The 11,876-nt window shown below is 32.2% G+C and overlaps 2 protein-coding genes across 2 annotated transcripts; both read left to right on the top strand.

Annotated features, from left to right (window-relative positions):
* LOC107642836 (cytochrome P450 71D8-like) lies at positions 389-4,040 on the top strand. Its single transcript, XM_016346322.2, has 2 exons — positions 389-1,380; positions 3,181-4,040. The coding sequence occupies exons 1-2, from the start codon at positions 490-492 to the stop codon at positions 3,790-3,792; spliced, it is 1,503 nt and encodes a 500-aa protein (XP_016201808.1). The 5' UTR covers positions 389-489; the 3' UTR covers positions 3,793-4,040.
* Positions 8,060-9,250, top strand: LOC107642837 (uncharacterized mitochondrial protein AtMg00810). Its single transcript, XM_021123588.1, has one exon. The coding sequence runs from the start codon at positions 8,060-8,062 to the stop codon at positions 9,248-9,250; it is 1,191 nt and encodes a 396-aa protein (XP_020979247.1).

The following is an 11,876-nucleotide window of genomic DNA, read 5'->3' on the forward strand; positions in this document are numbered from 1 at the left end:
AAAATTATATAATTCTAATAAGTGGGATAATTGTCCTAATTAGCATGCAATATTTGACTAAATGATGTATAATTGTCATAATAAATGTTACTCAAGATTTATGTCATTAAGTTACGTTAACTCTAATAAAAAATGGGTCAACAAAAATTGCTTTTATCAATTTTAAAGATACAATTAATGTAATTAAAATTTCAAGAATTTGAGTGTACGATATTAATATCAAGCATCCGGGATTTACATACAAGTCCAATTATGACATCGCTCCATTCGCACGAATTTTATAAACTGCGTCACCTCGGAGACAAATTTTACCTTTTATGTTGAATGTTGAATGTTGAAAGTTGAAAGCATATACATGATAGTTTGTAGTTTATCTTCGTAAATAATTAAGTTTTTCCATTTCATAAAGTTGTATAAATAGGAACTGAATCTAAGCAAAAATCATTACAAGCACACACCTTCATAGATCCATTAGTTAATTAATATAACATGGAACCTCAAGCCTACTTATTGGTTATTGCAATTTTTGTCTTCACAGTCTTGCATTTTCTTGCAAAATATTTCTTCAAAACAAGATCCATTAACCTTCCCCCCGGTCCATGGAAACTACCCATCATTGGTAACCTCCATCAGGTTGCATTAGCAGGACCATTACCACACCGTTCCCTTAGAGAACTAGCAAAAAAATATGGACCTTTCATGCACCTCAAACTGGGTGAAAACTCCACAGTAGTTATATCTTCCGCTAAGCTAGCCAAGGAGGTACTCAAAACCTATGATGGCTCTTTTCAAAAGAGGCCTCTTCTTGCTGCTGTTAAAACTCTAGTATATGGCCCTGCAGATATTGTATTCTCTCCGTCCAGCGATTACTGGAGAGACATGCGCAAGATATGTACTCTGGAACTTTTGAGTAAGAAAAAGGTTCAGTCTCTGGCTTTTATAAGAGAAGCCGAGATGGAAAGAACCATCCAGAAGATCCGTGAATCTGCGGGTTCACGGATCAATCTGTCTGACATGATTTTCCACTTGATTAGTGTTACTGTCTACAGGGCTGCTTTTGGTAACTCCAACACGGACCACGCTGGGTTTATCCGTCTGACCAAGGAAGCAATGCAAATCTTGGGAGGGTTTCATTTGGGGGATTTGTTTCCTTCAATCAAACCTCTGTTTTATTTGAGTGGATTGAAGTCAAAGGTGGAGAATCTGCACAAGAGACATGATAAGTTCATGGAGGACATCATAAAGGAACATCAAAAGAAGCAAAGAGAAGGTAAGAGCGATGTTGAGGAGGAAGACCTTGTTGACGTTCTATTGAGAGTCCAGCAAAGCGGGAACCTCCAAACCAACCTAACAATCACAAACGTCAAAGCGGTCATTGGGGTTAGTATATTAATGCCTGGCCTTTTTTTTTTTCAATGGAAATAAGAGTAGTGGTATATTTTAATATTATAATATTTTGTATACTTTAAATTTTTTATTTTTTTAACAGAAATCTTTTGGTTTGATTTTTGTATTTTTTATAAATAGCACGATTCGATTTTTATACTTTTTATATATTGGACAGTTCGATTTTTGTACTTCTCATAAATCAAACGGTTCAGTTTCTGTTTTTCTAATTAAACGGTTTTATATTTGAGAATAACATTTTATTTGTTTATATTTTAAAAAATATCGTTGCTATTCTAATATCAAAAACAAAAGGTGGTGTTCATTCTATATTTTTTTTTCATTATTTTTATTTTATCAGTATAAAAGTAAGAAATTAATATATATATTATCACATGCTGAATATAATGATCTCGAGTAAGTATTTATACATAGAAATGACTATTCAAAATTATCTATACTATTTGGATGAGCTGATTCTAGATTAATGAATACTTCAGCTCCTGCTACTAGAAACAAACTATTTGTTTATTATTTTTTAGGAAAAGTTGTCTAATTGCTTTAGTGATCATTTTTATAAACATCACGGAGAAACAATTATTTTTTTCATGTTAATTTGTAAAATAATTATAAAAGAGGGAATATATAATAATAAAAAATAGATAAATATATTATTTCAAAAATATAGAATAAAAAAAATAAAATATACTTTTTATCTTTAAAATTTGATAAAAGTTTTAAAAATATTTCTAAGTTTTATTTTGTTTTAATTTTGTCCTAAAATTTTTTATTTGTATTAAATATATCATTGATGGCTAAATTTTCAAAAAATTTAAGATCAATTCAACAACAATTTCATAAGAATAACCCTTAACACAAGTACATCAAGCATAATTTTTATGCATTATTGTTAGATTGGTCTTAAATTTTTTGAAAATTTAGCTGTTGAAGATATATTTGATGCAAATCAAAAACTTTTGAGACAAAATTAAAATAAAATAAAATTTAAGATTTTTTAAAACTTTTACCAAATTTTAAAGATAAAAAATATACTTTACCCAATAAAAAAATGTTTAAAGATAACTAAACCGTGTTAAAACAAGAAAAAGAAAAAGTCCAAAGAATAATATTATAATAATGATTTTGGAGTTACCAACCGGAAAGTCAAACATACCATAAATTTTGGATAACTTGACTTGGGGCCAAGCCTCTCTAATGCATGACGCCACCTGCTATAAGCAGTTGTTGACTTGTTTTGTTTCGTGTATGTATGGTATAAGTATAACAATTGAAATTTTTTTAGAGTCAACATTTTTAGTGAAATAAAAAATTAATGATTACTAACTTAAATAAAAAATAAAAATAAATAAAAATAATAAAAAATATGGGTTATCTAATATGTTCTATAACAAGAGAGATTCATCAGTCTTGAGTCTTGACAGAAAAAGAAAAGATTCGGCTTCTCTTATACTTTGAGAGTTTAGATTCTCCTTTTAATATCCCGATTTAATTATCAGAAAACTATTGTTAAGACAACATGTTTTTTAATTTTGGTTACGTATTTCATTAGAAAAACAATATTATACAATAAATTTTTTAGAAAATAAATCCTCTCAATTTTTTTCTCTCTATTACTAAACAATTGAAAAAAAAAATTGAGAAGATCTACTCCCATCTTTTTCATCTGTAGTATTTTACTATTTGCTTCTTTCTTTCTTTCATTTTTTAGTATTTTTTGGTATTTTTATTTTTCAAAACTAAAAAACTAAAGAAAAGAAAATCAACTGTTTACAGGACATATTTGCTGCTGGAATGGATACCTCGGCAGCAACCTTAGAATGGGGCATGTCAGAAATGATGAAAAACCCAAGAGTGATGGCAAAGTTACAAGCTGAATTAAGAGAAGCACTTAAAGGAAAGAAAACAATTCAAGAAAGTGATATTGAAGAACTAAGTTACTTGAAGCTAGTGGTGAAGGAGACACTAAGGTTACACTGTCCAACTCCATTGTTGATCCCTAGAGAATGCACCGAAGCAACCAACATCCATGGGTATGATATACCAGTGAAGACGAGAGTGATGGTGAACGTGTGGGCAATTGGAAGAGATCCCCAATACTGGCATGATGCTGAGAGTTTCATACCTGAGAGGTTTGAAGATAGTTCATTGGATTACAAAGGGAATAACTTTGAGTATTTACCATTTGGGGGAGGAAGGAGAATCTGTCCTGGTATGAATTTTGGTGTGGCCAGCATTACACTTCCTCTGGCTCTCTTACTTTACCATTTCAATTGGGAACTCCCCGATGGGATGAAGCCTGAGGATCTCGACATGACTGAAGTCCCTGGCTTGGCAATTGCAAGAAAACATCCCTTGTGCGTCATTGCCACTCCTTATCAACCATAACTTCTTCATCGTCATATTCTCGTCTTGTTTTTTGTTCCAGTTGCCCACATTCATAATTTAATACCATGGTGTTCTAGTTAAATATGTAATTATAATAATAAGAACTCAGCTAATATGTATCTTGAAGAGTCTTGTATGAACAATACTCTCCAATAGAAATTATGCAGAGAAAATGTAAACTACACTAAGAAATTATGCGTCATTCCCACTCTTTATGATCCATAATTTCATCATCATATTCTCAACTAGTTTTTTTTTCTCCAGTACCACCATTTAGAGACTAAATCTCCATAATAATGGTCTATAAAATTTACAGCTTTTACTATTTTAGTCTTTTAAATTTAAAATTGATTATATTGGTCTTTTCTTTTTAGAGTTGAGTCAATGAATAGAATACTAAGTCAGCTCTATCTTGTCACACTAGATATAAGAATAAATGATGATGTTTTATTTTGGTACTTAATCAAGATAAAAATATGATCAATATAGTACCTAGAGTTAGATCTTAAAGACTAGTATAATAAATTTTAAATTTAAAAGACTAAATCGGTACAAATTATAAATTTAAAAAACTACTTTAAAAATTTAGTCTCATTACATCATGATATTTAGTCCAATAATAATAATAAGGACTTAGTGTTTAACAAAACTTGTTAAGGTAATTAAGTAAAAAAATTTATATACGAAAGAGAATAAAGATTTATTAATAATAATAATGATTAATATTTATGTTTTATGGACTGTATGTCAAATAATTAAATTTTGTTATTTGTCTTTTGGCTTTATTAGAATAATAACAAGTAGTTGGGTTAGAGTAATAAATAAGTAGTTGAGAGTTAGTAGTTGGTAGCTAAATATTGATGAGGTTAGTTCAAAATATGCTTATAAATAGCATGATTCTTTATCATGTAAACAACAACTTTAATATATATTTTTTATTTTCATATTTTTATTTTCTTGTTATGGTATCAAAGCTCAAAAAGAGCTCTGTTGGTACCCATGGTGAAAACTTCAAATTCAAATAATCAGTCTCCATTGTCTTCTTCTCCTCTAATGGTAGAATCATCTTCTAGCGTAGCACAAGATCCCACCAGCCCTTTCTATATTCATCCTAGTGAAAATCCAACATCTGTCCTTGTTACTCATGTCTTTACTGGCAATAACTATCACTCTTGGTGTCGATCATTTTCTATGGGCATCATCTCCAAAAATAAATATGGCTTTCTCACTGGTTCTATTCCTTCTCCTCCAACTGATGATCCTTTGTTTCCAATATGGGAGCGTTGCAATAATCTGGTGTTGTCTTGGCTATTTCATTCTCTTTCTCCTTCTATTACTCAAAGTGTTGTTTATTTTTCTCCTGCCTCTTCTGTATGGACTGACCTTAAAGAGCGTTTTTCCCAAAGTGATCTTCTTCGTATTGCAGAATTACAAGAAAAAATTTATGTTCTTAGACAAAAAAATCAGTCAGTAACAGAATTTTATACCTCTTTAAAGACCTTGTGGGAAGAGCTTGATAACTCACGTCTTCTTACCGTCTGTAATTGCCCAGCCAAAGCACATCGCACATAAGATTTTATCATTCAATTTCTTAAAGGTCTTGATGAGCGTTTTTCTGTAGTTCGATCACAAGTTCTTCTTCTTGATCCTCTTCCACCTGTCACCAGGGTGTTCGCTCTTGTCGTTCAACAAGAACATCAACTTCAAAATGCATCTGAAATTTTGGACGATCAACGAATCATTGCTGCTACTGTAGAAGCTCGTTGTCCTCCTCTTGGCCGTGGTCGTGGGTATGCTTCTTCAAACCCAGGACGCGGCAGCAGCGGTTCCTCGAATGTTTGCTCTTACTGTGGAAAAGGGGGCACACCGTGGATGTTTGTTATAACAAACATGGCTACCGTCCCGGCCACCCGCGTCATCCAAGGAAACCACGATTTTTTGATCGTTCCTCTGCCTCTGTTAATGCCAGCGTTGTGCGGACACCGCCTTCTGACCCTGCCACGCTGCCAGTTTCCTCTCATGCCCTAGTTCATGAAGAAATAACTCCTCAGAGAACACACAGAGCATGCTTTGGGCCTCACTCCAGCCCAACACAACATCCTTTTAGCATTTCTGAAAAAGGCTGAATCTCAATTTTCAGACAGCAAGGATAAAAGCCTCTCATCCTCCAACCAAATTGGGTTTCTTCCTGACCCAACTTTGGGTACCCATTATTTGTGTTTATTTCACACTTATTTTATTTTAAATAATTTTACTGTACAAAATAAATTTACAGGCACTTGGATCATTGATTCTGGTGCTACGGATCATATTACTTCCAATTTATCTTGGTTCATATCTTTTTCTAAAATTGATCCAGTTACTGTTCATATGCCTAATGGTTATAAAGTTACTTCTTTTTATAAAGGTGTTGTTAAATTTTCAACTTCATTAACTCTTCATGATGTTCTTTACCTACCTCACTTAAATTTTAATATTATTTCTATTTCAAAAATAACTTCAATGATTAATTGTCAACTTACTTTTTCACACTCTTCTTGTTTCTTACAGGACAACAATTTGAAGATGATTGGTTTGGGTAGTATGAGAGAAGGGTTGTATGTCCTTGAAACCTCCATCACAACAAATAATCCATTTCCTACTCATACAATAAACACCACTCATTCAACACCCATTACACCTTTCAATTTATGGCATTTTCGTTTAGGACATCTTTCTGGACAAAAATTAAAATTTTTACATAAACAATTTCCCTTTATTTCTATGCCTCATGATGAGCCTTGTGATGTTTGTCATTTTTCCAAGCAAAAGAAACTTTCATTCTCTCCAAGTTTTAATAAAACTAATATAATTTTTGAATTATTGCATTTTGATATATGGGATCGTTTCGACAAAATTCAATCCATAATCATAAATATTTTTTAACTATTGTTGATGATTTCAGTCGTTTCACTTGGGTAGTTTTATTGCAATCAAAAAGCGAAGTACAAAACCATGTCAAGAATTTTATTGCATTGGTCGAAACGCAATTTAACTCCAAAGTTAAGTATATACGTTCCGACAATGAATCGGAATTTCTCTTACATGATTTCTTTTCTTCAAAGGGCATAATTCATCAACGTAGTTGTGTTGAAACACCTGAACAAAATGGGAGAGTGGAACGTAAGCACCAACATATTTTAAATGTGGCTCGTGCTCTCATATTTCAATTTAATTTACCTCTATCATTTTGGTCCTATGCTATCAATCATGCAGTTTATCTAATTAACCGAGTCCCTTCTTCTGTAAATAATTTTAAAACTCCTTTTGAAATTTTATTTAATAAGTCTCCTAATTATAATGATATAAAGGTTTTTGGTTGCTTATGCTATGTATCAACTCTCATGGCTAATCGTTCTAAATTTGATCCAAGGGCAAAGAAAGCTGTTTTTCTTGGTTTTAAGAATGGAATTAAAGGGGACGTCGTTTACACTTTGGAAAATAAAAAGTTTGAAATGTACAGAAACATTGTTTTCTATGAAATGGTAATACCTTTTGCCACTAGTACTAAATCTATTTTAAACATACCAAACCCACACATGTCCGAAACAGAAACACCAACCGAACAACCCATTTTCCTTCCCATTTGGGCCTGAACCATTACCCATTAACCCACCCATACTTCATCCTCAACATAATACACCTCAGTTCATCTCTTCCCCTCCTTCACAATCCTTAACCTCGTCTCCTGCTTCCTAATCAGACATAAACTCTCCTACATCGTTCTCAACCATTCATCCTACCATCCGTCACAGTCTCTGTCAAAGACATCCCCCCCAATCATCTCGCTGACTACATTTGCGGCTCTTCTCTCACTACTCCAACTCCATCATCTTCAACTTGTAGGTATCCTATTTCTTCTGTTCTGTCTCTGACCTCTCTTTCCCCTTCTCATCAAAAATTCATTTTATCCTTGCATTCTGAAATTGAACCAAAGTCTTTTCAAGACGCTAATAAATATTCTCATTGGCGCAATGCTATGAAAGATGAACTTGTTGCTCTGGATTTGAACCAAACTTGGTCTGTTGTTGATTGTTCTCCTGGTGTAAAACCCATTGGCTGTAGATGGGTGTATCCGATCAAGCGTTGTCCCGATGGTTCTGTGGAACGCTATAAGGCTCGTCTTGTAGCAAAAGGATTCACACAAACAGAAGGGGTGGATTTCTTGGAAACTTTTTCTCCGGTAGTAAAACCAGCTACAATTTGACTTGTATTAGCTCTGGCTTCCATGAAGAGGTGGCCTATCTATCAACTAGATGTTAACAATGCTTTTTTGCATGGAGATTCTGAAGATGTATACATGACTTTGCCTCCTGGAATCAGTTTTAGTCATCCAAATCAGTGTTGTAAACTGCTGAAATCACTGTACGATTTGCGCCAATCAAGTCGTATGTGGTATGAAAAACTATCCAAACTTTTAATTTCTTGTGGGTATCAGCAGACTCTATCTAATTATAGTCTTTTTGTCAAATTTATTGGTGCTGAAGTTTCCGTCTTATTGGTGTATGTTAATGATATTGTTCTCACTGGCAATTCTATTTCTGAGATGGCTACCATTAAATCTATTTTAAATCAGCATTTCAAAATCAAAGATTTGGGTACCCTTAAATACTTTTTGGGTATTGAAGTTGCTCATTCTGCTCAAGAAATTTCTTTATCTCAAAGAAAGTATTGTGTTGATTTATTGGAAGATTCTGGCTTGTTGGGTGCTAAACCAGCATCTGTTTCCATGGACAGTTCTACAAAGCTACATCTGATTTATGGTCGTCTTGTTGGCCGCCTCCTCTACCTTACTACTACCCGGCCTGACATTACATATGCTACACAGCAGCTTAGCCAATTCATGGTTTCTCCTACTGAATCCCATTTTTGTGCAGCAAATCGAGTTTTGAGATACTTGAAGTCTAACCCAGGCAGAGGTCTTTTCTTTTCCCGTGACTCTTCTGTTAATATATGTGGATTCAGCGATTCTGATAGGGCGGGTTGTCCAGATACTCGTCGTTCTTTAACTGGTTATTGTTTCTTTTTGGGAAAATCTCTGATCTCTTGGAAAATAAAGAAGCAATCCACTGTTGCCATGTCTTCAACAGAAGCAGAATATAAGGCTCTTGCAAACAGCACCTATGAGCTCCAATGGTTGATCAATATGCTGCATTTTCTTCAAATTCCAACTGATCGCACTCCTATTTTTTTTTGTGATAATCAGAGTGCTCTACACATTGCAGCAAATCCTATTTTTCATGAGCGAATTAAACACTTGGAAGTTGATTGTCATGTGGTCCGTCAAAAGGCTCAAGCTGGAATGATGAAACTTCTTCCTATCTTTACTAAGCCATTGTCCCCTCATCTCTTTCATCTTAATCTATCAAAACTAGGAGTTCTTGATATTTTTCATCCTCCAGCTTGTGGGGCGTATTAGAACAATAACAAGTAGTTGTGTTAGAGTAATAAATAAGTAGTTGAGAGTTAGTAGTTGGTAGCTAAATATTTATGAGGTTAGTTCAAAATATGCTTATAAATAGCATGACTCTTTTTTTTTTTTACCGAAGATATAGAGACTCGAACCCGCAACCTCTTAATTGAGTATGGGGAGACTATGCCATTTAAGCTATTGCTTCTTGTCAACGAGTAATAGCTCAAATGGCATAGTCTCCTCATACTTAATTAAGAGGTTGCGGATTCGAGTTTTCTATCTTTAGTAAAAAAAAAAAACATGACTCTTTATCGTGTAAACAACAACTTTAATATATATATTTTATTTTCATATTTTTATTTTCTTGTTAGGCTTCTTTGTAATGGAATATAAGAGAGGTTGTAGTTACTAGCAAGTTGTTACCCTTCTCATGGTTATGTTTGCATGAAAATGTACATTACAAAGCTAGACTACCTCCGGGCCCGAAGAAGTTTTATAAAGCCTCCACGGGCAGGGAAGAGAGTTTGGCATTGAAGAGATTTTGTCACAGTGACTTGAGCTTCAAGAAACACAGAGAGTTCGAACAAGATCGGAAAATTAGCAGTCGGAGTTTTGTGATTGAATGAAAAACAGAAACTTGCATTACTCAAAGGAGGTGATGCACAAAGTATTCATATCAGAATTCTAACTAATCTAAGTTCACACCCTTAGCACATTATATATATTGGCTGAACTCAACTGACTACCCTTCCCTAAAACAGAAACATAACCTCTCTAAGCTAACAGTTAATGAATCTTGTTTTTCTTGCTCAACTAATTAATTCTTGAACAATTTCTTTATCTACACTTGTCTTCACCAAAACCATAAGAACAAATTATAGTCTCTCCCCTGAACCAAAGGAAGGTGTGAACAAATTTTTGTTGTACTCTTATTACAAATTGATTTAATATTATTCAAATGAAAAACTACATGATATATCTTTAAGATGAAAAATATAAAATTATTATCATTGCTTTAAGCTTTAAACTTAATTTACTACAAATCAAACTTTCTAATTAAATCATTATTCCTATACGTGTTACTTTCTTCTTGGCTAGTCAATATATAGCTATAGCCCCCATAGCCATCTATTAGTAGCTATTGTAAACATAACCTTTTGAATTCTCACCTATTTTTCTTCTCCAAAATCCAAATATATCCTTATGGCCAAATCCGTTTGAAAAGTATACCGTCTGATATAGTCAGATTTATTAATGGTTCTTAATGAAAATTGAAACAATAATCTTACGAGAAGTCAGGCAACGTTTGGTTTGAAAGATACAGGTTCAGAGACACGTACACATTAATACATGTTTATTATTTGTTTGTTAAGACACAAATTTTTTATGAACACATTAGTATATAAATATACACATAATATAGGATAATTTACATAAATAAATTATTTATTTCTCAAATTTACGTAATTGCATTGTTTTAAATATGAAGACGTAAATACATTGTTTTATATATATATAGAAACCGCTATTACCAGTAGCGGTTTACCGAAACACATAATCCGCTGTAACCAGCAGGCAGATTACATGTGAATGGGAGAACACAGAAACTGCTAGAGGGCTAAAGGCTGTCGCGGTTTCTGTTTGTTGATGCTTGGCCATAAACTGTTACTGCAGGCAGCGGTTTAGTTGAGTATATATTTTTTGCAATCATATGATTTATATGGATAAAAAATGAAGTAATTTTTAAAGAAAAAATGTATACTTTAGTGAATTTTTTACTAAAAATAAATTATTTTATCATTCATGAGTTTTAGATGGGATGAAGATAAAAAAAAATTAGTCTTAGTTTATATATTTTAGTACTTTATGAGTATTCACTCTTTGATTTGCTATTTAGTCTCATCTTAATAATAAATACAAATAAAAAATTATTACATACATATTTATATTTTCTATTTTATTCATCAAAATTAGGACAAAAAACTAAAATAAGCCAAGGTGAGTATTTATTTACACAAATCCGCCAAAAGCCAAATCTGATTCATATATCAACCAAAACACGTATATATGTAGTTCGAATCAGGTAAGTTCGAACTGTATTTACATATAATTCGAATCATGTTGATTCAAATTATACACAATTGCACACACACTAATTCGAATCAACCTGATTCGAATTACACCCATGCACACGTTCCCAAGTAATTCGAATTGGACTGATTCGAATTATTCATGGTATAATTTGAATTATACTGTTAAAAAATTAATAATTTATTAAAAAAAATTTATTAAAAAAATTACTAAAAAATTAAAAAAATATATATTTAATTTCATACATTAAAAAAAAAGCTAACAAAATATTTAATTACGAGACTTTTTTAAAATATTAATGAGCTATCAATTCGAATTTCATACAATACTCTTTTGTCCATTTTTAATAGCTCAGGAATATTTTTTAAAAATTTTTTTTAATAAATTTATTTAAATTATACTACAAAAAATATTTTATTCTATGCAAAATAATTTTAAAAAATATTTTTTAAATTATTTTGCATACAATAAAATATTTTTTTGTGGTATAATTTAAATAAATTTATTAAAAAATATTCATGAGCTATCAAGAATGGGCAGA

This window comes from Arachis ipaensis, chromosome B05, assembly GCF_000816755.2.
Source record: "Arachis ipaensis cultivar K30076 chromosome B05, Araip1.1, whole genome shotgun sequence".
Lineage (NCBI taxonomy): Eukaryota > Viridiplantae > Streptophyta > Magnoliopsida > Fabales > Fabaceae > Arachis > Arachis ipaensis.